This window comes from Cricetulus griseus, assembly GCF_003668045.3.
Source record: "Cricetulus griseus strain 17A/GY chromosome 1 unlocalized genomic scaffold, alternate assembly CriGri-PICRH-1.0 chr1_1, whole genome shotgun sequence".
NCBI lineage: Eukaryota > Metazoa > Chordata > Mammalia > Rodentia > Cricetidae > Cricetulus > Cricetulus griseus.
In genome coordinates, this window is record NW_023276807.1 from 271,943,097 (window position 1) to 271,969,564 (window position 26,468).

General features: G+C 49.8%; 1 protein-coding gene across 4 annotated transcripts in view; it reads left to right on the forward strand.

Moving 5' to 3' along the window:
- The window catches only part of Ubac2 (UBA domain containing 2), a 175,748-nt gene extending 169,179 nt beyond the window's left edge, over positions 1 to 6,569 (forward strand). For 3 of the 4 annotated variants that reach the window (XM_035452115.1, XM_035452114.1, XM_035452116.1), the window contains one exon: positions 5,170 to 6,569. In XM_035452115.1, coding sequence (XP_035308006.1) covers positions 5,170 to 5,277 — 108 coding nt within the window. In that variant the 3' untranslated portion in view covers positions 5,278 to 6,569. Of the gene's footprint in view, positions 1 to 4,452; positions 4,656 to 5,169 lie in introns of all 4 variants that reach the window. The other variant, XR_004772224.1, reaches the window with a different exon arrangement.
- Positions 6,570 to 26,468: the final 19,899 nt, after the last annotated feature.

Here is a 26,468-nt window from a genome sequence, read left to right on the forward strand (position 1 = left end):
TACAAAACAATTTACCTTTTTCTCAGTGCCACATGGAACCATCTCTAAAATCGTCCACATACTTGGCAACATAGCAAACCTCAACAGGTACAAAAAATTGAAATAACCCCCTGTGTCTTATCAGACCACCATGCTTTAAAGTTAGAATTCAAAAACAACACAAATTGCAGAAAAACCTACCAACTCATGGAAATTAAGTAACACCCAATTCCTGGGTCAAGGAAGAAATAAAAAAATTAAAGATTTCCTAGAATTCAATGAGAATTCGGACACAACATACCCAAACTTATGGGACACTTTGAAAGCAGTGCTAAGAGGAAAGTTCATAGCGCTAAGTGCCCACATGAAGAAACAGGAGAATAATCACACTAGAGAATTAACAGCACAACTGAAAGCTTTGAAACACAAAGAAGCCAATACACCCCAGAGGAGCAGATGCCAGGAAATAATCAAATTGAGGACTGGAATCAATAAAATGGAAACTAGGGGAACAATACAAAGAATCAATATAACGAAGAGTTAGTTCTTCAAGAAAATCAACAAGATAGACAAACCTTTATCCAAACTTGCCAAACAACAGAAAGTGAACATGCAAATCAATAAAATCAGGAATGAAAAGGAGGACATAACAACAGACACAGAGGAAATCAGAGAATCATCAGGTCATACTTCAAAAACCTGTATTCCTCAAAATTTGAAAATCTAAAGGAAATGGACAATTTTATGAACAGATTTCATAAATTAAATCAAGAACAGATAAACAACTTAAATAGACCTATAACCCTCAATGAAATAGAAGCAATCATCAGAAGTCTCCCAACTAAAAAAAGCCCAGGGCCAGATGGCTTCAGTGCATAATTCTACCAGAAATTCAGGGAACAGCTAATACCAATTCTCCTCAAAGTATTCCACACAATAGAAGCAGAAGGGTCATTGCCAAAGTCTTTTTCCGAGGTTTCAATAACCTTGATACCCAACCCACACAAAGACACAACTAAGAATGAGAACTACAGACCAGTATCCCTCATGAACATTGATGCAAAAATTCTCAATAAAATACTGGCAAATCGAATCCAAGAACACATCAGAGAAATCATCCACCACGATCAAGTAGGCTTCATCCCAGGGATGCAAGGATGGTTCAACATACGAAAATCCATCAATGTAATCAACCATATAAACAGACTGACCGCTTCCTGAACATTACACCAGTAGCACAGACAGTGAGATCAACAATTAATAAATGGGACCTCCTGAAACTGAGAAGCTTCTGTAAGGCAAAGAACACAGTCAGCAAGACAAAACAGCAGCCGACAGAATGGGAAAAGATATTCACCAACCCCACATCTGACAGAGGGTATAGAACTAAATAGACAATGCTCAATAGAGGAATCTAAAATGGCTGAAAGACACATAAGAAAATGTTCAACATCCTTAGCCATCAGGGAAATGCAATCAAAACAACTCTGAGATACCATCTTACTCCTATCAGAATGGCTAAAATCAAAAACACCAATGACAGTTTATGCTGGAGAGGATGTGGAGAAAGGGGAACACTTCTCCATTGCTGGTGGGAGTGCCAACTTGTACAGCCACTTTGGAAATCAGTATGGTGACTCCTCAAGAAAATGGGTATCAGTCTACCACAAGATCCAGCAATTCCACTCTTAGGCATATACCCAAAAAAAACACATTCATACAACAAGGACATCTGTTCAATGATGTTCATAGCAGCACTATTTGTAATAGCCAGAAACTGGAAGCAGCCTAGATGCCCCTTAACTGAAGAATGGATAGAGAAAATGTGGTACATTTACACAATGGAGTACTACTCAGTGGAAAAAAAAATGGAATCTTGAAATTTGCAGGAAAATGGGTGGAACTAGAAGAAACCATTCTGAGCGAGGTAACCCAATCACAAAAACGCAAACATGGTATGTACTCACTCATATGTGGATTTTAGACATAGAGTAAAGGATTACCAGCCTACAATCCACACTGCCAGAGAAGCTAGGAAACAAGGAGGACCCTAAGAGAGACATACATGGTCCCCTGGAGAAGGGGAAAGGGACAAGATCTCCTGAGCAAATTGGGAGCATGGGAAGAGGGGGGAGGGAGCTAGGATAATGAGAAGGGGAGAAGAGGAGGGGTGAGGAGGACATGAGCGAGCAGAAAGGTTGAGTCAGGGGAAGAACTGAACAAAACAAGAATGGAGATACCATAATAGAGGGAGACATTATAGGTTTACAGAGAAATCAGGCACTAGAGAAATGTCTGGAGATCTACAAAGATGACATCAGCTAACAATCTAAGCAGCAGAGAAGAGGCTACCTTAAATGCCCTCCCCTGATAATGAGATTGATGACTGAATTATATGCCATCTTATAGCCTTCATCCATCAGCTGGTGAAAGTAGAAGCAGACACCGTCAGCTAAACACCGAACTGAATTGGAATCCAGTTGCAGAGGACTAGTGATGAGCAAAGGAGTCCAGACCAGGCTGGTGACATCCACAGAAACAGCTGACCTGAATGTTGGGGAACTCTTGGTCCCCAGACTGATAGCTGGGATAATAGCATGGGACTGATCCAGACCCCAGGAACATGGGTTTCAGTGAGGAAACCTCAGAAATCTACGGGACCTCCTGTAGTATAGTTCAGCACTTATCCCTATCTAGGTGTGGACTTTGGGAGCCCATTCCACATAGAGGGATAATCCCTGAGCTAAGACACACGGGGGTGAGCCTAGGCCCTATCCCAAAGGATACAATAGACTCAGATGACACCCTATGGAAGGCCTCACCATCCAGGGGAAACAGAAAGGATATGTGATAGGCAGGGTTTTAGTTGGGAGGGTGGTAGGGGAGGACGGGAGGGAGAGGGAACTGGGATTACATGTGAAACAATCTTGTTTCTAATTCAAACAAAAACAAAAGAAAAAAGTAACTAATTAATTTGGTGGAGGAAATTTCAATGTAGCATGGCACTCCGGATGAAACCTGCCCCCCCCACCCCCTGCCTGCTTCTAACCACATCTGCAGTGAGAATTGGGAGCAAAAAGCTGAGCAGAAGGATTTGAAAACTGTGCAGTCTAGTCTAAAAAGTAGTATAGAAAGTTATAGATATAAAGAGTATGGTTGTTAAAGAAATCCATGGCATTGTCAAAGAAGCCAAGCTCTTTTTACTGGGACAGTAAGAGGCATGCCTTAAGAGCATGGGTATTTCGGGGGGAGGAAGTTGTGCATCGTACACCTTTAATCCCAGCACTCAGGAGGCAGAGGCAGGTGGATCTCTATGAGTTCGAGGCCAGACTGGTCTACAGAGTGATTTCCAGGATAGCTAGGGCTGTTATACAGGGAAGCCCTCCCTGTCTCCAAACAAATCAAATCAAAAACAAAAACCAAAAACCAAAGAACATATCTATTAGCCAGGGTACTCTAGAAGAACAGAACTTATAGAATATATATAGATATCTATACATACATGATATATTGATGTGTTGGTATATATCACACACATATACAGTGACTGTGTGTGTGTGGGGGGGGTAATTAGAATGACTTGCAGACTTGGGTCCAGCTAATCCAGCAATTTCCGATTACCAACAGAAGGTTCAAAAATCCAGTATGTGTTTAGTCCATGAGGCTGGGTGTCTCAGCTCTTCTTCAGAAAATGCAGGAATCCCAAAGAAGTATGTCCTAGTCCCAGTGAAGGAATAGAGTAGGATTTACATTACAGTAGGAGGTGTTTGCCCTGTGGCTTCACCTCCCAGGTCCCATGCCCAGGATGCACACTAGGCTGCATTTCTTACTGTGGCTGTGGTCTGAATGACACACAAGACTGATTCTGTAAGGGTCAGCCTGTGCTGTGTGAGCGGGTCCACGTGTGCGGATGGAGGCGATGGCATGTGCAGATACAGCTCAGCCCCCTTGGTGTGGGGAGAGCAAGGACAGCTTTTACCTTCTTTTCCCATCTGGGCTCTTTGCTGTGTGAGCAGCAGAACAGGAGATGAGCTCTGCTGGTCCAGATGGAAGTTCTGCTTGTGGGGACAGAGCCTGTCGTCCGTGATGACAGCGCTCCTTGCCCCTCTGCTTTACTTCTCTCCAGGGCTCACCCAGCTCGGGGCTCACCCAACTCGGGGCTCACCCAGCTTGGGGCTCACCCAGCTGCTTTCACTGGTCCCGCAGCCGGGGGGCTCTTCCCTTTGCTGCTGGCGTGATGGCTCTCCCACATCCATGTGACTTTTAGGCACCTGCCCTTTCTGTGTGTGTGTCTCTTTGGCTATAAAGATCCCAGACTAGAAGTCCCTAGTAGGTAGTAGCCCAGGCAATACTTTCTGTGATTTTTTTATTGAGTTTTTTCTGTTTGTTTTTGAGACAGAGGGATGGAAACCTGTGTAGACTGGGCTGGCCTTGTATTCACTGTAGACTTGAACTCACATTTCTGGCTCACAGGTGCCGTGACTGCACTCAGCCTGAGCTCTTGGCTTTCCTGGGAAAGCAGGTTATGGATGTGTGGGGCTCCTCCTGTTTCTGCACTGGAGACAGCCTACCTGTGAACAAAGTACAGGAAGCCTCTACTCACACAACCAAGATTTGTGATCTGTACAATCCTGGTGCTTCCTGCCCCCAGGGGCTTTAGGCTACTCTGTTTTATGGTAAGCACTTGAGAGGTTTGCCTTTAGTCATTTTGTTGATTTTTTTTTTTTCTTGAGAGAAAGAGGTAGGGAAGGAGAGAGCACGCAAACACACCAGAGGACAACCCTATATATGATCCTTGGAATTCATCCACTATACCTAGCATTTTTACATGGGTGTTGGGGTACTGGGGGAGCCTTGTGCTTGCCAGGCAAATGACTTACCAGCTGAGCCCTCCTCTCAGCATCCTTGTTTCATTTTTTTTTTTTTTTAAGACAGGGTCTCATGTAGCCCAGGCCAGACTCAAACTCACTGTTATCCCAGGGTAACCTTGAACTCCTGGTGCTCTTGCCTCCACCTTCCAACTGCTTGTTCTACCAGATTTATACTTAATAATCTTTTATTGTCAGATTTGACCTGGGAGTAGAAATTCACTGATTCTCCTTGTTTTAGAAGCTTTGAGCTTTCCTACAGCCATGTGAAAAACATGCGGCTGAAGTTAGGAAGAACCTCAGTTTTCTGCTCTTTTTGCAGGTTGCCCGGCTCATGGAGATGGGATTTTCCAGAGGGGATGCCTTGGAGGCCCTGAGGGCCTCAAACAATGACCTCAATGTGGCCACCAACTTCCTGCTGCAGCACTGACATTCAGCACAGCTGTTGAATGACAGTGGTGTGTCCCCGCCACCACAGCAGCCTGAGGACCACGCAGACTCCAGTCCAGGTGGTCTCAAGAAGAAAGGTGGTCCCCACCCTACACTGTCCTTAACTCCAAGATGGTTACCATTGTAGTATCAGATAAGTTTGCCATTAAATTAGCATGTATTTTCTATCTTTATTTTTTTACTGGGCCTTTCTCAGTTTGGAGAAGCGTCGTTCCTAACATGTTCACATGCATGACAGTTGCGAGTTTCTGTGGCAGTTTTATAGCACGCAGAAGGGGACAACTGTCATGATGCTTGTGTGGAGCAGGCTGCTTGTCCTCTTCTCAGTAGAGGGGGACAGGTCATGTGACCTCAGACAGGACGTGTTTCACTATTCTGTGTGGACTATTGTTTCCCTTACATTCGTGCTCACATCCCAGTGGCTGTTCTGCGCACACTGCCAGGCCTCTGTGAGGGAAGAAGCAGGAGACAAGCCCCCTCCAGCCTAGGGACTCTATTACAACTCCTCCCTGCTTTCAATATAGATAACCAGCCAGTGCCAACTTGAGGCTCTGGAACGCTGCCTAGTACTTAAGTGGGGTTCACTTTGCTCAGAATGCCCTACTGTAGCCACTCAGGCTGAGGGGTGAGATGAGCGAAGAGAACAGCTGCTTTCTAGAGCCTTGTGGGGCCTATGCAGAGAGCACAGGGCTGGCTGGCTGGCATGATCCTTGGAATTCATCCACTATACCTAGCATTTTTACATGGGTGTTGGGGTACTGGGGGAGCCCCAGAAGAGAAGAGAAGAGAAGAGAAGACGAGAGCCACTCACCCTGGCCTGCCCCACTTGGGCTAACATGGGCTAACATACTGGCTCTTAGCACATACCACTTGGGCTAACATGGGCTAACATGCTGGCCCTTAGCACACACCAAATGGGCTAACATGCTGGCCCTTAGCACACACCACTTGGGCTAACATGCTGGCTCTTAGCACACACCACTTGGGCTAACATGCTGCCTCTTAGCATACACCACTAGCTCTTCTGGCAGCAGATTCTCCCGGGCCCCATCCTTGCCCCCTTGTAGGGGTGAGGCAATACCCACTGTGGGACACAGTCAGGGAGGGTTAGGCAGGAGGCAGCCTACTGTGAGCAAGAACAGTTCTAGGAGTCAATTGTCCTATAAGCAAACTGCCCTGGGTGTGTCTGTGTGCGCTCTGCAAAATGAGCAGCAATTTGTCAAATTGATGCAAATTTAGGTGTGTGATACAATAAAGTTTTTATGTGTTTTACTTTTCAGTCATTTTTATTAGACGTCTCTAAGTAAAACTTTATTCTAGGCAATTCCACCAAAAAGAAAAATGGACCCAGACTAACCAGGTTTCTTGAGAAGGCTGAGGGCCTGTTCAGCAAGTGTTTCTTTCTGTCTCTGTAACACATTGTCACCATGGGCAACGCTGACTGCTGTCACTGCACCCAAGCCTGTGACTCTGAGCCTGGGACCCTGCTGCTCAGAATGGGGTTAGGACAGTGGCCACCTTCCTTCACTGATCAGGGCCATGTGACATGCCCCTGAAGGCGGAAGTATAAAGCAGGACTCTCTGAGACCCACCCTCTATTAACTGCTGAGATGGGGAGTTTTGTTCACTCACAGTTCTCACACACACACACACACACACACACACACACACACACACACACACACACACTTGGTTTCCTCACCTCCCACAGTTACCCAGCCAAGGGAAAGCAAGCCTTTCCCACAGCCGCAGCCTCACTGTCTGGAATCCAGTTAGAGACTGTATTCAAGAAGGCAAGGGCTCCCTGCTAACTGGGACTACGTTTCAGAGAGATCCTGTCCTGCCAAGAACCCTCCATTTCCATCCTGTAGGATTGACAGCCAAGTGGCTTCCCTGCTGAGAGTCAGTCTTGGAGCTGCCTTCTAGAAGTGCAGCTGCCAAACACTTCTCTTGTCATGGCCACCCTACAGGTTCTCTGTCACTCAGGCTCAGCCGCTCACTCCTGCCTGCGCAAGCTCTGCCCTGGGTGTGCCACGCCTACCCCAGCCCCCCCCACCCCACCCCCCACTCCACCCCCGCACACCATACATAGTGGCATCAAGGGCAGCCTTTCCTGGCAGGACTTTGAATGCCTGAGAACATCATCACCTAGTCAAGATACCAGGAAAACTTTCAGGTCCATGGCACCCCCAGAGGAAGGCTTCAGTTGACGATGCCTGACACAGGGAAGCATCACCAAGCTATCTGATTGGGTCTAGAAAAGCCTTAAGGCAGTTGACTTTGTGCAGATGGTAAGATTGACCGTGTTCAGGCAAACACATTCCAGACTGAAATAGGAAAGGAGGGGAGAAAGTTATCCGTAGTGAATAAATAGATCCTCCTGTAGCTGTGTCAGTTACTCGGTGCAGTTGACAAAATACCTGTCAGAAGCAACTTCAGTGTGTTCTGCCTTTCCAATTGGGGAGAGGAAGGCACAGCTGTAGGAGCAGGTGGTGGCTGGTTATGCCTTCAGGAAACGGCTCAATGCTGGTCCCTAGCTCCCTCTGCTTTTCCCAGCCCATGGGATGGGGCAGCCTACATTTAGTTGGATTCCCAGAGGCATTTCCATGGTGAATCCAAATCCACATGGCGTCACCAAGGGACACTGGCTATTGTGATAGTTTAGGATGCCCTGCCTCTGAGGTCCCAGTTTAACCAGACAGCAAGGGGTCAGGAAACAGCAACTTGGGGCAAACTGAACACAAAACTGTTAGCACATCCCAGCGTCATCTAGAGTGCTTTCCAGGTCACCAGGTTTGTGTTCTTACAGTTGTTAAATTGAATGGAAATATCTGAAGCCACAGACAAATATACATGGCTAGCAAATGGTGTATCATTTGTGAGATTACTTTCATTCAGGTCCCCTAACAGATGTACTGTTATGAGGGCCTAGACCTTTGGGGCTAAGATTGGACCCAAAGAAAATTTTAGTTCTGAAACTGAAATCTTAGGTGAGGAGAGCTAGAATCATGTGAATTTATGAAACTCCTTAATATAGCTTTGTCTAGCAGAAAGCTGATCCCAATGGCTGGATTTGGATGCTGCCCTCAGTCTGTAGGGTGGGGACAAGGCAGGAGATGGAGGCTGGACTGGGCTAGAGTTGCATACCTATGGGGAATTGCCCCCTAGACGCTGGATACCATCTGGGAAGGAGTGAGGCTGCAGAGCAGGGCTGGGAGGGTGAGGGGCTTTGTTAGGGACAGGCAGCATGGAGAGAGGAAGGGTTAATGGCATCTGGACACTAGGAAATCTGGGGGAGGCTGGAGAGTCAGCAGAGGGCAGCCCCTGTTCCGCAGTTAGGGAAGTGTAAAGGACAAAGGGAAAGACACAGGCCAGGCGAGGAGGACAGCATGGTGGCAGCAGCTCCTGGGGGCAAGAGCTGGACTCTGAGGGAAGCCAGGAAGCAGAAATGGGAGGGAGAAAGGATAACACAGCCTTTAAGATCCAGGCCCAAAAGAGTGTCAAGAGGAACAGGGTTCCCTGCAGAGACCAAGAGGGAGTCCTCGTCTCCAGAGCTAGAGGGAGGAGGGAGCAGGAATGAGGCATGACCTAGGAGTGCTGGTGCTGGTCAGCTTGAGGTTGGAGCCGTGTTCCTCCCTCCGTCCCCCCCCCCTGCTCCCCAGCCTTGCCTGTCCTGAGCCTCTCCAGCTACTCCTGCCCTCACCAGAGTGACACCACTCCCTTCTGCTGCAACAAAAGTGGGTGCTACATACGTGAGTAAAAGAAAGGCCTTCTTGGGGAACTTGAGACTCCCCTGGGATTGTCTTTATGCTCACCCATACCTGGCCTAAGAGTAATGCAGGCCCTCTGTGCACAGCCCTCACTGCTAGCTGAGAGCACCCCAGAGAAACAAGGCCACCTGTCGTCCCACGAGGCCAGTGTCTTTCTAAACCTATTAGCCTATGTGCGACAAGTGTCCCCAGCCCTTCTATCATGCAAGTCTGTAAGTACAGTGGTGAACTAGATGGCAGTTGTTCTCCTAACACAAGGATGATGTCCCTGACTTCCTAACTAGGGTTGAAGGCTATTCAAGGTCTCAAGATTAGCACCGAGTATACACTTGACCTGCTGGGGACATTCCTTCCCTGGGGAAATGTGAACAACATCCATCCCCTCCTGCTAAGGTCTCAACAACAAACCAAAGTACAGTTCTACTGAAGGTACCCCCAGAACCAGTGGGTTTGTTACAGAGCAGGGGTGAGGGGTTACTGGCGAAAGTGTGACAGGAGGAGCTACTGACAGTTACTTCACAAAAAGTCTTCATCCGGCATGAATGATGGCTTCCCCTTAGCAGTACCGATGAAGGCTCTTTTCCCCTGTCATTAGAACCTGTAGCTTATACTCTTCCCATGAGGCATGTGGCATTAGGGCAGAATTAAACACAAATGGCTAGCTGGGAGGGGTAGCCAGAGAGGGTGAGGGTCCAACAACCTTCTCTGCCCACTCCTTCTAGGCAATGTCGGAGGTTCACAGACCAGAATCTGAAGGATGCTTGCAAGCAGACACAGCTGATCTCATGAAGTTTGGCTTAGAAGATATTGCCTTACAAAGGCCCCTGTAAAGGTGGCCAGTTGGTACCTCAACAGAGGATTGGTCTGAACATTCAAGACTTGAGGCAAATGGTATAAAGACCAGTAAGTCTTTGCAATCCCCTGAGCATTGACCAAGAACAAACCCTAGGCTCAGTTAAGTGCAGAAGACTGTGGATGTTTGGTTGTCCCTGTAATCCCACCCCAACCTGCCATCCATTGTTGGGTAGCCCCATTTCTTGTAAAGGGAGGGATTGTCACATGGCTCCCAGTGCTAAGGGCAAAGGCTCTAGGAAAGTGATACAAATGGGACCTAGCTCCTTTCTTCTGATCAGCCCTGTCACCCAGAGACAGCACTGTCCCTGGTACAGTATTTTCTATTTGGAAATATCTTCTTCTCACTTCTTCCCTGTGTCCAGGCCAGAGGGATGGGGAACACAAGTGCCCGTGTGTATGAAGGCTCATTGGCTTGGCATATCAGTGCAGACTTGGTAAAGCCTATCTCTGTGGCCCAGGACTGAGCCCCAGTCTCTATGCCAGTCTTGTGCAAGTTTGGAGTACACTGGTGGTGTGCACAAAGAGGAAGATACAGTGAGCTAGCTGAAGGGCAGGTTTTATTTAAGCAGAAAATGCCCAGCAAATACTTGTCCGAGCCAAGCTTCTAGCAGAGAGGGGATACCAAGTCTAGGCCTCCTCCTATCCCATAAGCCAGCAGGAGCAGACTGAGCCACGATTTGATTAGTTTAAAAGTTGTTAAAAGAAACTGGTGAGATGGCTCAGTGGGTCAGAGCCCTTGCTGCCAAGCCCGATAACCTGACTGTCACCCCAGGACCCACATGGGATAAGGAGAGAATCAACTCCCAGAGTTGTCTGTGACCTCCACATGTTTACCGTGGCACATACATGCACATATATGTATACTCTCACATGCACGCGCGCGCATACACACACACACACACACACACACACACACACACACACACACACACAAATTGATATAAAAGGTTAAAATAAATAATGTCAAAAGAATAAAGCCAGATGCCTGCTCCCAGTTTATATTGTTTCTGACTGTGTGAATGACTTTCAAACTATAACAAGTTTCAGATTGCAACATTTCTAGATTTAAAGCACAGAGCCACTCCAATGTGTGAAAACTGATTTGAGGATTTGGTTGCTTCTAGTCGAGTGGGAGGGAGCCAAGGGCCTGCCCAGGGTCAAGGGCCACCCCAAATATGGCATAGTCTCCTGGCTCCAGCCTGAGGGTGAGCCCTTGTCCTGGGGCCTTCGGTCTGGCTGGGGTTTGCAGTCAGACCATTCTGAGGAGTTCTAGAACCTAGGTGAAGGCATGGGACCGTGAGAGGGGACGGGTAGTCCAGCAGTTGCCCATCTGAAGCTCCTGTGGCCAAGCACTGCTCTCCTTTAGCCCTGCTCCATACGTAAACTGGGCCCTCGGTGCACAGTGAGTATTCAGTGATCAAGGGATGGGATATTAACAGATTATCCTCCCTGCCCTCCAGCGTCATCACCACTATGCCAGGGGAACCCACTAGGAGCTCTCATACCCCAGGATGTGCACTGGTAGTTAAGAGAATGTTGTTAAGGATAGCAGACGTGTATATAAGTCATATATTGCTGGCTGGTAGTGGCAGACAGCTTTAATCACAGCTCTTGGGATTGTGAGTTCCAGGCTAGTCTCTCTCTCCTCTCTCTCTGTGTGTCCCTGTCTCTGTCTGTGTGTCCTTGTCTCTGTCTGTGTCTCTCTCTCTGTCTCTCTCTGTCTCTCTCTCTCTGTCTCTCTCTGTCTCTCTCTGTCTCTCTCTCTCTGTCTCTCTCTCTCTGTCTCTCTCTCTCTCTCTCTCTGTCTCTCTCTCTCTCTCTCCAGAGAGAGTTCCAGAACAGCCTGGACTCAGAGAAACCCTGTCTCAAAAAAATATCCTATTTCTTTAGTTAGTTATTGGTACTGGTTTGAATGTTGTATTTTATTGTCTTGTTTGGTAGGGTCTCAAGTAGCCCAGGCTGGCCTCAGATTTTCTATGTAGCCAAGGATGACCTTGAACTTCTGGTCCTTCTGCCACCACCTCCTTAGTGATTGGGTTATAGACGTGCATCATATTCTGTTTATTCAGTTCTGGGGCTGGAACCTAGAGCTTTGTCTATACTGGGTAAGCTCTCCACCCACTGAGCTCCTTCCCCAGACCCCAAACCCATGTCTCTGTCTATACTGGGCAAGCTCTCCACCCACTGAGCTCCTTCCCCAGACCCCAAGTTGTTTTCTGTTTTTCTTTACAGATGGGCCCTTGCTATGTAACCCAAGCTGGCCTTGAAATCCCACCAATTCTTTTGCTCAGCCTCTTGAGTGATGCGACAATAGGCAAGTCACTCACAGCCCACACCATAGCACATCACTGAGATCTGGTTATGGTTTCATTATCAAAACTGAGAGCTGAATGGAGCCATCAGGGGGTTATTTCTTCTGGTTGTACACTCCTATTTTGACAGCGGTTTGGGGAGCTATTTGCCAACACAGGGAAAGCACCCTCCTTTTCTTCTTTCAGTGCTAGGAATCAAACACACGGTGTCACATGTGCTAAGCAAGCTGCATTTCCCACCTTCTTCATTTGCTATTCATCAATTTTCATAGTGTCCAGATTATTTCATTTCAAAGCAGTGGGCACATTGGAGTCAGTGAGGCTTGGGCACCGCCATCGCTTGGTGAGTGAGATCTGATGTGCAGAGAACCAGCCGCCTGGACTAGCTCAGCAGCTACTGCCCAATATCAGGCCTTATCAGGTTCACACACGGGCAAGCGAGGGTAGCTGACAGAACTCCCATAGGAGCTACAATGGACCAGAGAGTGGAAAAGTTGCTCAGGCTGGATCAGTCAAGAGAGGCATCTCCAGTGAGATTTGTTCAGCAGGCTCTTCATTAGCTGAGTGCCACAGCTGTTCCAGTTCCCGCCAGTGCACACACTAACAGTCCAGGCGTCCCCACCCAGGGAGTACAAGATGTTTGATTGTAGCAACTAAACAGGACTGTATCCTAGAGACATTCCCTCCCTTCTCTTAGGGTTTAACGGTGTGTGGCCCCTGGACAGCTGAGTTTCCCTAGCGGGACACCAATAGCAGTGCACAGGTGACTGGGAGCAGGCCACCCACAGAGTCAAAAAGAAAGACATCAAAGCCAGGCGGATGGCAAAGCCTGTGAATTCACGGGGAAACTGATACAGTATTTTACGCTCTTGCACCCAATCTTGCACCCACAGGAGCTCACAGGAGCTCACAGGCACTCACAGGAGCCCACAGGAGCCCACAGGAGCTCACAGGCGCCCACAGGAACCCACAGGCGCTCACAGGAGCCCACAGGAGCTCACAGGAGCCCACAGGCTCTCACAGGAGCTCACAGGCGCTCACAGGAGCTCACAGGCGCTCACAGGAGCCCACAGGCGCTCACAGGAGCCCACAGGAGCTCACAGGCGCTCACAGGAGCCCACAGGTGCTCACAGGAGCCCACAGGAGCTCACAGGCTCTCACAGGAGCTCACAGGCGCTCACAGGAGCTCACAGGCGCTCACAGGAGCCCACAGGCGCTCACAGGAGCCCACAGGTGCTCACAGGAGCCCACAGGAGCTCACAGGCGCTCACAGGAGCTCACAGGCGCTCACAGGCTCACAGCCCACAGGCGCTCACAGGAGCCCACAGGAGCTCACAGGAGCCCACAGGAGCCCACAGGAGCCCACAGGCGCTCACAGGCGCTCACAGGAGCTCACAGGCGCTCACAGGAGCTCACAGGAGCTCACAGGCGCTCACAGGAGCCCACAGGCGCTCACAGGCGCTCACAGGAGCTCACAGGAGCCCACAGGAGCTCACAGGAGCCCACAGGCACCCACAGGAGCCCACAGGCGCTCACAGGAGCCCACAGGCGCTCACAGGAGCCCACAGGAGCTCACAGGCGCTCACAGGAGCCCACAGGTGCTCACAGGAGCCCACAGGAGCTCACAGGCTCTCACAGGAGCTCACAGGCGCTCACAGGAGCTCACAGGCGCTCACAGGAGCCCACAGGCGCTCACAGGAGCCCACAGGAGCTCACAGGCGCTCACAGGAGCCCACAGGTGCTCACAGGAGCCCACAGGAGCTCACAGGCTCTCACAGGAGCTCACAGGCGCTCACAGGAGCTCACAGGCGCTCACAGGAGCCCACAGGCGCTCACAGGAGCCCACAGGTGCTCACAGGAGCCCACAGGAGCTCACAGGCGCTCACAGGAGCCCACAGGCGCTCACAGGCGCTCACAGGCGCTCACAGGAGCCCACAGGAGCTCACAGGAGCCCACAGGAGCCCACAGGAGCCCACAGGCGCTCACAGGCGCTCACAGGAGCTCACAGGCGCTCACAGGAGCTCACAGGAGCTCACAGGCGCTCACAGGAGCCCACAGGCGCTCACAGGCGCTCACAGGAGCTCACAGGAGCCCACAGGAGCTCACAGGAGCCCACAGGCACCCACAGGAGCCCACAGGCGCTCACAGGAGCCCACAGGTGCTCACAGGAGCCCACAGGAGCTCACAGGCGCTCACAGGAGCTCACAGGCGCTCACAGGAGCCCACAGGCGCTCACAGGAGCCCACAGGAGCTCACAGGCGCCCACAGGAGCTCACAGGCGCCCACAGGAGCTCACAGGCGCCCACAGGCGCTCACAGGTGCCCACAGGCGCTCACAGCGCTCACAGGAGCTCACAGGAGCCCACAGGCGCTCACAGGCGCTCACAGGAGCTCACAGGAGCTCACAGGCGCTCACAGGAGCCCACAGGCGCTCACAGGCGCTCACAGGCGCTCACAGGAGCCCACAGGAGCTCACAGGAGCCCACAGGAGCCCACAGGAGCCCACAGCGCTCACAGGCGCTCACAGGCTCACAGCGCTCACAGGAGCTCACAGGCGCTCACAGGAGCTCACAGGCGCTCACAGGAGCTCACAGGCGCTCACAGGAGCCCACAGGCGCTCACAGGAGCCCACAGGAGCTCACAGGAGCTCACAGCTCACAGGAGCTCACAGGCGCTCACAGGAGCTCACAGGCGCTCACAGGAGCCCACAGGCGCTCACAGGAGCCCACAGGTGCTCACAGGAGCCCACAGGAGCTCACAGGCGCTCACAGGAGCTCACAGGCGCTCACAGGAGCCCACAGGCGCTCACAGGAGCCCACAGGAGCTCACAGGCAGCTCACAGGAGCTCACAGGCTCACAGGGCTCACAGGCGCTCACAGGAGCTCACAGGCGCTCACAGGAGCCCACAGGCGCTCACAGGGCTCACAGGAGCTCACAGGAGCCCACAGGAGCTCACAGGAGCTCACAGGAGCTCACAGGCGCTCACAGGGCTCACAGGCGCTCACAGGAGCTCACAGGAGCCACAGGCGCTCACAGGGCACCCACAGGAGCCCACAGGCCACAGGCTCACAGGAGCTCACAGGCGCTCACAGGAGCTCACAGGCGCTCACAGGGCCCACAGGCGCTCACAGGAGCCCACAGGAGCTCACAGGCGCCCACAGGAGCTCACAGGCGCCCACAGGAGCTCACAGGCGCCCACAGGCGCTCACAGGTGCCCACAGGCGCTCACAGGCGCTCACAGGAGCTCACAGGAGCGCTCACAGGCGCTCACAGGCGCTCACAGGAGCTCACAGGAGCTCACAGGCGCTCACAGGAGCCCACAGGCGCTCACAGGCGCTCACAGGCGCTCACAGGAGCCCACAGGAGCTCACAGGAGCCCACAGGAGCTCACAGCCCACAGGAGCTCACAGGCCCACAGGCGCTCACAGCAGGCTCACAGGCGCTCACAGGAGCTCACAGGAGCCCACAGGCGCTCACAGGCTCACGCTCACAGGAGCTCACAGGAGCCTCACAGGCGCTCACAGGCCCACAGCGCTCACAGGCGCTCACAGGCGCTCACAGGAGCCACACAGGAGCTCACAGGCGCTCACAGGAGCTCACAGGAGCCCACAGGAGCTCACAGGCGCCCACAGGAGCTCACAGGCGCTCACAGGAGCTCACAGGCGCCCACAGGAGCTCACAGGTGCTCACAGGAGCCCACAGGAGAACTGACCTTTGGCACACTCACAGTTCACCAGCTTCTCCGGCTGAGAGGAATCGCCAGGGGTCTTGCTGACTAATGTCTTTGTTGCACAGTTGAAGGCAGCATCCAAAGTTGCCGGTGACTTGGTGTGGACATCTTGACTCCATCTGCTGGTATTCCATCCAGAGAAGGCCACGTCAGCCTACCTGCCTGGTAGGAGATCAAACCTCTCATAGGGAAGGTGGTACAGGAACTTGACCTCAGTCTCTTGTGTCTCTCCAGATTGCCTGGGCTACAGCCTCTGCCAGAGCAGGTGTGAATCTGAGTCTGTGGAAAGGGCTGTGGTTACTGCCATCATGTCCCCACACTGTATCTGAATTAAGTGAACTCCAGCAATGAAAAAAAGGATACCACAGGAGATAAGATTTACAGACTTCTGTAGACGCGCTCAGCAGAACAGCACTGATGAGCAAGCAAGAAAAATCAACTCAAGTATAGCAGAGACTCAGTCTGGAAGCGTAGGGCATACGCCTGGCCTGGAGAGAGCAGAGCCAAGTGGTGCAGCACCTTAGGCCCCCGACCCTGGAGCACTGGAGAGCAGATGCTCTGCGTTTGGGTAATCCAGAGGACACCAAAAGGTCAGTCTCCAGTACACATGACCCCCTGCTCTAAGTGTTACACATCTGCATACATGTGTGCCCCTCCAGATACACACACACACACACACACAGAGACATACACACGCATGCGAGTGCACACACACACAGACCCACAGACATACACACGCACATGCACATACACACACACAGACATACACACAAGCACACACACACTCACACAGACATACACACGCATGCGAGTGCACACACACACAGACCCACAGACATACACATGCACATGCACACACACACAGACATACACACAAGCACACACACACTCACACAGACATACACACACATGCGAGTGCACACACACACAGACCCACACACAGATCCACAGACATACACACAAGCACACACACACTCACACAGACATACACACACATGCGAGTGCACACACACACAGACCCACACACAGATCCACAGACATACACACAAGCACACACATACCCACACAGACATACACACGTGCATGTGAGTGCATACACACACACACACACACACACATACACACACACACACACACACACTCACATGTGGTGGGGATGGAGAGAGATCAGTAGAAGACCACTGACCTAGCCCAGATCAAGGTGCTCACAGGCCTGGTGTCTCCTAAAGATGGTGTGTCCAGAATTAGCACCTGCTCTAGTGACTTTGTTTTAATTTGCCTCTTTTCAGACTGCATCTCTAAACAGGGCCATCCTAGGAGGTTCTAGGCATTACAGATCCCACATACAGACTTGAGGGGACACACTTAAGCCGTAAAATACATCTGAAGTAAGACCCTGCTACAACAAAACCATTCAGTACTCCATGGGCCTTGTCTTCTCATACACTGTATGGCTTGAGAAGCCTTCTCCCCAGTTCTGAGGTCTGCTCTGGGGGGCTGGGGATGAGGAGCCTAAGTCAGTCCCTCACAAGCTTTTCGTATTTTTTAAAATGTGCATTTATTATTTGTATGTGTGTACATGTGGTATGCCTGCACACATATGTTAAGGATGAGTGCATGCCACAGCATGCGTGTGGAGGTCTTGAGGACAACTTTGAAGAGATGATTCTCTCCTCCATCTGTATGTGATTCCTGCAAACACCTTTGCTCACTGAGGCATCTTTCAGGCACCAAGCTTGTTTCTTAAACATAATATTCATGACATCTTCTTAATATTTAAAAATGCTAATAAGCTACAATCTGATTTTGAGGGTAAAAAAATATTCCAAAGTATTTTTAATTGCCTGACTATGTAACTGACCCCAGTTACATGTTCCCACTAAACCTGAGAGTCCAGATGGAGGTATGAAGTACCTCTCTGGGTACTCCAAACACCTGTTTTGTCTCCTATGGTTATCTGAATAAAAATGGCCCTCGTACATCTGAATGCTTAGTCATGGGGGCCAGCTGCACTGTTTGAAAGGACTGCAAAGATTTGCAGGAAGTGTCACTGGGGTCAGGCTGGGAGGTTTCAAAAGCCCATGACAGGTCTAGTCTCTCTGCCTGTGGATGAGGGTGGTACTGTCATCTACTTCTCCAGCATGATGTCTGCCATGCCTGCTGCCACGCTCACCACTGTGGTGACAATGAACTAAACCACTGAAACTGTAAGCTAGCCTCCAATTAAATGCTTTCTTTTATAAGAGTTGCCTTGTTCAAGGTGCCTCTTCACAACAATACAATAGTGACTAAGACATCTCCCTACCCACAAGTTACTTCCTGTCCCCTTTACAAATGTTTATTTTTGAAAAGCATGCTTCACAGGCAACCTCTCCTTAGTGTCCTTGCCCCTGGTTCTGTACCTTCAGCTCACTCGCTGACTCCATCCCTGCAGGCTGTCTGTCAGCCATGGTGGTTTCCCTATACATCAGGCCTGTAGAAGCTCCATCATGGGGGAGGGGTCATCATACTCCCATCTGAGATTCCAGATACCCCACCAGCTTCCTATGGCCTCTGGAGGTGCAACAGAACTTGGGGGGAGGTGGGGGTGCTCCTTCTATGCAACTTTGAGGTTACCAAGGTTTGAGTGGAACCTTTTTTTAGTGATGTTGTAAAAAAATCCCAATAAACTCACTGGCTCACCAGACTAGACTTAGGTGGAATCATTTCTTTGTTCTGTCACGGTACCCTTGATGGTAGACGCCTGTCCACCTCTCTCTTGGGAAGAGTTAGGGCAAAGCCAGGGCAAAGTTCTTCTGACACAGAACATCCATGAACTTCTTGTAGTTATATTATATGTACTGCCTACCAAGGGAAGTCATATTAGCATGCTTGTGGGTGTACACAGTGTGTGCTCATGCACACACACACCCACACACACACACACACACACACCACGCACGCACGCACGCACGCGCGCACGCGCGCGCGCGTGCTCATGCACACACACACCCACACACACACACACACACACACACACACACTCCTAGAGGACTCCTCATTCCCTAGAGCCTGCCACTTAATCACTTAATGCTGTCTGTCCCATTTCAGAACCACCAGAAACAACAGAGCATGTGCCTGGATCCAGATACTACAGGTATCCTGGGTGTTGGGCATTTAAAAAGGCAACTTTGGGGGACTGTAGAGCTGGCTCAGTAGTCAAGAGCATTTGCTGCTCTTGCAGAGGACATAGATTTGGTTCCTGGAGCCCACATAGTGGCTCAGAGTCTGTAACTTCAATTCTAGAGGGTCCCATACTTTCTTTGAACTTCCTTGGGTGCTAGGTATGCACATGGTACACATTAATGAATACAGGTAAAACACTCATAAATATTTAAAATTAATTAGTTAATTTAAAAAAAGCAAACACAACTTTCTGGGTTCCCACAGCCTGGAGAGGAATAGAGACATCCACATCTTGAGGCATTCAAGACACCTCAGGTTGACCTGGTGCACTGAGTTAGTGTGCCCAATGGTGAGGAGAGGGCCTGTCTCTCACCCAGGCTGCCACAAGCATCACACAGCAGTTCTGACCGCCATGCCTGCCCCTTACAGTCAGTTTGCCAAGTGAGAAAGAAACTATAGTGAAAGCTGGTGTGGTTACCTCACAGTGCGTGGCCATGCCCAGGAAGCAGGGGCTTCCAGTGGGAATGTGTTCCCTGAAGAAAACCAAGGGCATTCAGAGCATTTGAGCGTCTCCATGCTGATTTGTGAAATTCCCTGCTGTCACCCTCAAAATGGCAAGTGGTTAAAACTGTTAGAAGCTAACAGTGAAATTCCCCGGTCACCCCTGCTAGCTGGGCAACCACAGTCTATCCCCAGACAATGTGATCTGTGGCTTCATTTCACCCTTGGCTTCCATGATCTGTTCTGAGCTTATGTGAAGGAACCGGCTTCCCTTTTGGCAGCCATAACAGCCGAACATGTGCTTGCCATATACCTGCCTTGGTCACTTAGAGGTCAGATGCCTGTCTTGTGACAAGGAACCAATCAGAAGTTAGCTGGTGGCGCTATGCTTTACGACCCTGGGTGTGCTTTACGGACAAGCGCACAGCAATGACGTAGAGAGCATAGCAACCACCCTGGGAGGGCCTATGAGCCATAACAACCAGTTGACCAATCAACACAGGGCAAGCCCTCCAAGCCTGGAGGCACACCAATCATGAGCCTGTGCGTAAGCCTGTGCGTACCCCTAGACACTCCCCTTACGCTGCCCTATAAGATCTTTGGGGAGACCTTAGGAGCCGTCTTTTTCTAGCTGTCCGCCATGGCGGGTGGGTGAAAGACCCGAGCTAACATGGGGTTAGTTCGTTAAATTACAATAAAGCCTCGTGCAGTTTGCAGCAAGCTCTCGAATCCGCCTGGTGATTGGGGTGACCGCGAACCTGGCCTGAGACCCCGGATACTTGAGTTTTCGGGGGTCTAACACTTACATGTGCAGGACAAGGCCCCCCTGAGATCCAGGTGATCTCTAGTGCCTCCACTTTCCCAAGGGGCCATTTTGATAGGGTCTGAGAAACAAAGGCACCAAATTTCACCTCCTTATAGCCAACCAGTTTTTAAAGCAAACGCTTCCCCCGTCTTCATCCTCCCTTTGTTAATTGCCCCGGCCCAAGGGGCTCCGGTAATTCGTGAGTCCAAGGTGGATCAGCCTGAAAATGATGGGCGGGAAAGAAAGAATGGGACCAAGCAGGTTTTCTTGTCAAGGCCCATTTATTATTACAAGGGATTTTTATAGAGAAAGGAGGAAGCAGAGAAAAAGGAGGTGGGGGAGGAATGAATGTTAATTTCTCTCAGGCAGGTATCCGGAATCCCCTGTGTGGGAGAAGGAATGGGTGGTTAGTTGCTTCTCAGGCCAGGTCCCGGAACCTGAGGGGTGGGATGCTAGACTGGCTGGCGGCTAGCTAGGCATAGGGGTTGCCAAGGCTGGCTTCTGACAGTTAATGGGGCTCTAAGGTAGAAAGCTGGAGATGGGGTGACAGCAGATGGAACTCTAAGAGGGGAGGGTGTCTAGGAAGACTGGTGTTTGGGAATGGAGGGTGTTAAGGGTGGAAGTGTGTTCCCCAAAGGACACAATGAACCCTTTATCCCTTAAGCTTGTGAGTATGACCTTAATTAACAGTAGGACATCTGAAGACATCATCCAGTGAAGATGAGGTCGTTAATGTAGGCTCAAGATGGCTGGCGTCTTTATAAAAATGGTCAGCGTCACTTGTGAAAATGCCATGCTTATGTTGAAAGATTTCATAGACAAATGTTAAGAACTGCCTGATTGTGGTGAGCTGGATCATGACAGCTGGAGAGCCACATCGTCTTGGGCTACCTTTCATTCCTTCACTAGCCACTGTCTCTGGACCTGACCTAGCACCTTTGACTACCAGGTAAAATTGTCTGACTGTACAATTAGCAGACCTGTCCCTTGCACCCACCCTAACGAAGAATCTTATCGAATAGCACCTGAGACCTAGCACAGAGGGTTCCCTGCCTTGAAGTAACTTGCCCACCTGATGTTCCCAGCAACATATTGGGAAAATGCCTTTTGTCCCAATATGATTACTATAGGTCATATAACTATTTAGAAAATTAAACATGTCACATGGGACAAGTTTTTCAGGCCATGCCACTCAGCCTTGGCTCAGAATAAATTCTCAATTCCTTTGGAGTGAACGGTATTCCATGCCAACACATGTGAAATAATGTCAGGGGCAGAGATGGGAGTGGCATGCTGCACTAATACAAATGGCCAAAAGGGCCAGAGAGCGGTAGGTAGCCAGACGACAGTCCACAGCTCCTAGGCACGCGGAAGAGTAAGTGTCTGATGTCTTAGGCCACCCAGTTCATGGCACTTCATGTAGAAGCTCCAGGAGACCAGCACAGTGGAAGCCGTGGTCAGAGGACACCAGAGCCTTGCAGGGGCCCTGGGCCTGCTGCACTGTTTTCTGGAAACTTCTTCGAGAGGGTGGGTGAGGATGTGAGGATACCAGGTTTTAAAACAAAATCTTGGCTCTGGCAGCCTAGCAGGCCACCTGTCCCAGTATAATCACTTAAAGAGACAGCTAGATGGCTTATTCATTGAGGCCACACTGGGGAGGAAAACAGAAAGGGGGGGTCTAAGAGACCTTGAAATGGGACTTTGACCTGGGTGCTCAATTATGCATTGTCCTTTCCCCACAAGCCCAAGCTCATTTTCTGTGTGAGCCTAGATCTCATGTCAGTACCCCAAAGACAGACCCACTAACCCATATAGAGAGAACCCTCCACTCATTACATCCGATTACCCTCAATGTGTGGCCCAGTTTCTCACCTCTATTCTCCATCTCTGAGTACCTTATTGAAGTAGCAAGAACCCCTGACTCCATGCTTGTGTTCTAGTAAATTCCTCTACATTCCTGCTCTTTGTCAACAGACTTCCACTTGAATGTGGTGATTCAAAACAGAAGCTAGCCCTATTAACAGCAAGGGCTGTGGATATAGCTTAGTGATACCAAACTTGCCTAGCATGTGCAAAGTAAAATCTACGGGCAAAACCCCATTTCTCCAATTTTAACAGTTCCTGCCTAAAACCTGCCTTTACCACTCTGCTCTTCAGCTTTGGCTTTGTTTAAAAATCTTACACACACAGCTACATACCCATAAACATACATGCATTTGCTCACTCTCTCACAACCCACCCCATCCCCAACAGGATCCTGTGGGTATATGGGCTAACTTGAGTACCAATGTCTACTTGAGTTTGAAGCTGTCAACAGGAGGATGGCTCTTCCTACTCTACCCTTCCTTCCCTGAACAGTTTGTTCTCAAACCACACCGAGTTCAGCTTTGGAGGGCCCAAGCCACAGGTCAGTTCACCTTACAGAATCAACCTAAGCACACACGGAGCTAGCGGATGCCTGATGGATAATTTGTTTTCATTTCTTGATTTGTTTTGGACACACCTGGGTTGAGACTCACTGCTACACTGCCTGGACTGTTCTAACAGTGCCTCCTTTTGTTTTTCCTCCACAGGACTCGGCACCTCCCAGCCTCACTGCCACTGTTTACTTCCTCAACCTGTTGTCCTGTGCCCCTTCCCACTGACCACAGGCTTTTCTTCCCGGGAAGTCTTGCCACATGCCCCCTCCTCTGCACAACTTAGAACCCATCCCTCTCTGCTTGTCTGGCCCTGGACAGGAATTCACTGGACTCATGTTTTCTGTTTCTCAAACAGACTGAGCCCAGGGATGGACCTACGATGCTCTGCCCTGCTGGAAGCCACAGAAAAGTCACACCCAAGGAGGGATGGGTGGAGCTGTCACAACAGCTGTGGGTCTAGGCTAGGGAAGTTGGCATGGGTTAACAGTCACAGCAGGAGCCACTAAACCACTAAGCTCATGGGACCTTATGCCTCAGGCTCCGGCCACCTAACTCTCAGCTGGGGTCTTCTGCTCCTTTGCTTCTTGACGTTGGTAAACCTCAGAGAAGAGAAAACTGAATGACAGATTGGTGTGCTGTGAGCTCTTGCCCCACACCTGCCAAAGTATACGCCTCAGCCCTTCTTTCATGTCATGGATCCTTCTTTGCATGTCGTGTCCCTTATGTCATGGATCTTTCTTTGCATGTCATGTCCCTTATGTCATGGATCTTTCCTCAGTGGTACAGAATTATTCTGCCTTCCCTGTATGCCCTTCTGCTCTTAGGAAATACTGTTCATCAAGGCCTTGCTATGAAGTTACTCTCTCATCACTTCCTTCCCATGAAAAGCACCCACAGCGGTGTGACTAGGAAGGGTGGTTGGCTGTTAATAATACAGTCGCTTGTGGGAAGGACTATTGAAAGGGCTTCCACCATCCTCTGAAGTCTCTCCTCCAAATACAACCCAGAGAGCCAGTCTGCATATATCAGCAGATTTTTCTCCATGGCATGAGGTAACTCTGGTCTGTCCTGATTAGGGGAGCTCTACAACAGCAGCAGAAAGGGCTGGAACCAAGAGCTGGGGTGATGGAAGGGCATCAGCAGTCAGATCAAAGGCCTTTCGGGTGCCCAAGAAGGTCGCTGTTAATTTACCTAGCTCACTGAGGGCATCAACATGAAGATGCTGGCAAAGACCTGTTGGACGGCCTGCCACTCTCCTATCTGGGAAACAGAAGAGTACCCATTTGCACTCTCCCTTCTGTAGAAAAACAGATCCAATCAAGATACTAGACTTTATCGCTTCCTCCCTTTACACTCCTGCTAAAGCAAAACAAAGCAAAACAAAACAAAACACCAGGGCATCAGCCGAGTCCCTGCCACAGGATGCTGCTTGGCTTCGACAATGAGGGTGAGAGAGGAACGCCGTGCGCCCAGGAGGCCTGTTTCATTTCAGCTCCATTTCTGTGCCCCCCACAGGCTAAGATTCAGACCATATATGTAACAACCGAGCCATCGGCATCAGGAAATTCAAAAGCAGTCACTATTCTGCTCTAACTGGGAGCAATGATCCAGGGAAAGTGTGAAGGGTTGTCGGGGGACTCACACACGCTCAGCTTCCAGGAGAAAAGCAGAGGGAGGTGGTCCTGGCTCCACACTCCCTGGGTTGTATGGTTTGGGCAAGGCGCCTTAATGGAGCTGGAGAGACACATTTGCAACCCAGAAGGGCATTACTCCGGTGGCTGACTAGTGCTCTCTTGCAAATTGAATTGCCTTTTCACCAGCAGGGGAAGGCAAGAGCTTGGGCTGCCCTCTGGCCACCACTGTTTTCTTCTTTCCATTCCACAGAAAATGGTTTTTCCCTACTATACCACTGGCTAATAAATGAGGACAACATACATCCACAGATGAAGATTGTGCCTCGGCTATGAGACTGTTGTCACTGAAATGTGGCTGTTTTGTTTCTTCAGAGGCTCGCTCAGAAACAAACCTAAATGAAGTCCAACTTGGCAGCCAGCTCTGTTACCTGGTTGGAATAGCACACCCATGGTTCCCTGTGACTTGGCATCGCTTCCCACATGCTCTGGTTAGAATATATGTCAACACACCCCAAACTTGCCTCCTGCTGACAGAGACCATTACACCCAATTCTTCCCATATGTAAATTGGGGCCTCCCAAATCCCAGGTCTGTCAGAGATAACTTAGATCAAAAAATAAATTCTTATTTTTACCACAAATTCCCTTCCCTACTGCCCATATAAAGAAGGAGGAGCTGAAACAATATCCAGAGACAAATGACTGACACACAGATCACAAGCCTCACTGAGAAATGTGCTTCATGTCCTCAAGACACTTAGAGTCCCTTTGTTAAATGGTGCCACCAAAGAAGCCCAAGAAAGACAAGATATTAAGGAATGTCCCTTCATACTGCATACACTCATTATTCTTTCAGTAAGCATTTACTAAGTAGACACTGTGAGCCAGGTATGCACTATGAGCTCAGGCGCGTGAGTGTGATTGCCTAGTGCCTGTGTTCCATGCATATTCATAAGCATCAAACTGAAAAGGCCCAGCAAGGCACACCAAGTGAGAGAGCAAAACGTTTATCCCAGCCAAAATGAGAAGAGCCACCCAAGGAGAAAGCATGAATTCCAATTGCCCAGAGTAAGTGTTCCAAAAATGGCACCCAAAGGGTTTTGGTTTGACAGTTTTTACAGACTTAATCTGGGAAAGAGTTGGGCATGTGGCTCAATGACAATGTGCTTGTGTAGCATGCAGACGCCCTGGATTTGGTCACCAGCACTGTAGAAAAAAATAAAAGTAGGGTTTCTTGATTTCTGACAAGTGTGGTTGTGTTCACCTGTAACCCCAAAACTCTATGGAACAGAAGTGGAGGATTAAGAATGAATTTGCTACCAGCCTAGGCTGCCTACCAAGTTCAGGGCTAGTCTGTGATCCACAGGGTTTCTAAAATAAAGTATTACATTTAAAGGAGACAAGAAGGAAAACAGAGCAACTGTCCTGGTAGAGAACAGCCTAAGGGTTTCATTGGTCATCACTACACACCCCACCCAGCCAACATTAGAAATGGGTTTAGGTGAGTGTATTTCTTACCTTTATGGCATCAATGTCTACAAAACCCTGACCAACTAGGGTCTCTTGTCTTGTATTTCCTCCAGATTAAAGAACTTTGTGATCTCATTTTTGTGACATTTTCTTTATACAAAATTTTTTAACGTTTTTTCCAAAAAATGTACTTGTCTACATGTATGTTTTTGTACCACCTACATGTGTGGTGCTCTCGGGGCTCAGAAGACTGTGTCTAATACCCCGGCAGAACAGTTGTGAGCTGCCTCGTGGGTCTGGGAACTACTTCAGGTCCTGTGCAAGAACAGCAAATGCTCTTAAACTTTGAACCAGCTCTCCAGCCCTCTGGTGACATTTCAGTCCTCTTTTATTTCCCCTCTTTTGACCCAAATCTTCTCGAGTTGAAGAGCTGAAGGTCTAGTGGTCATGTTTCACCGGTAAGAGGCCAGGAGCAAACAGGTGGGTGGCCACCAGACTGCAGGCGGCTGAA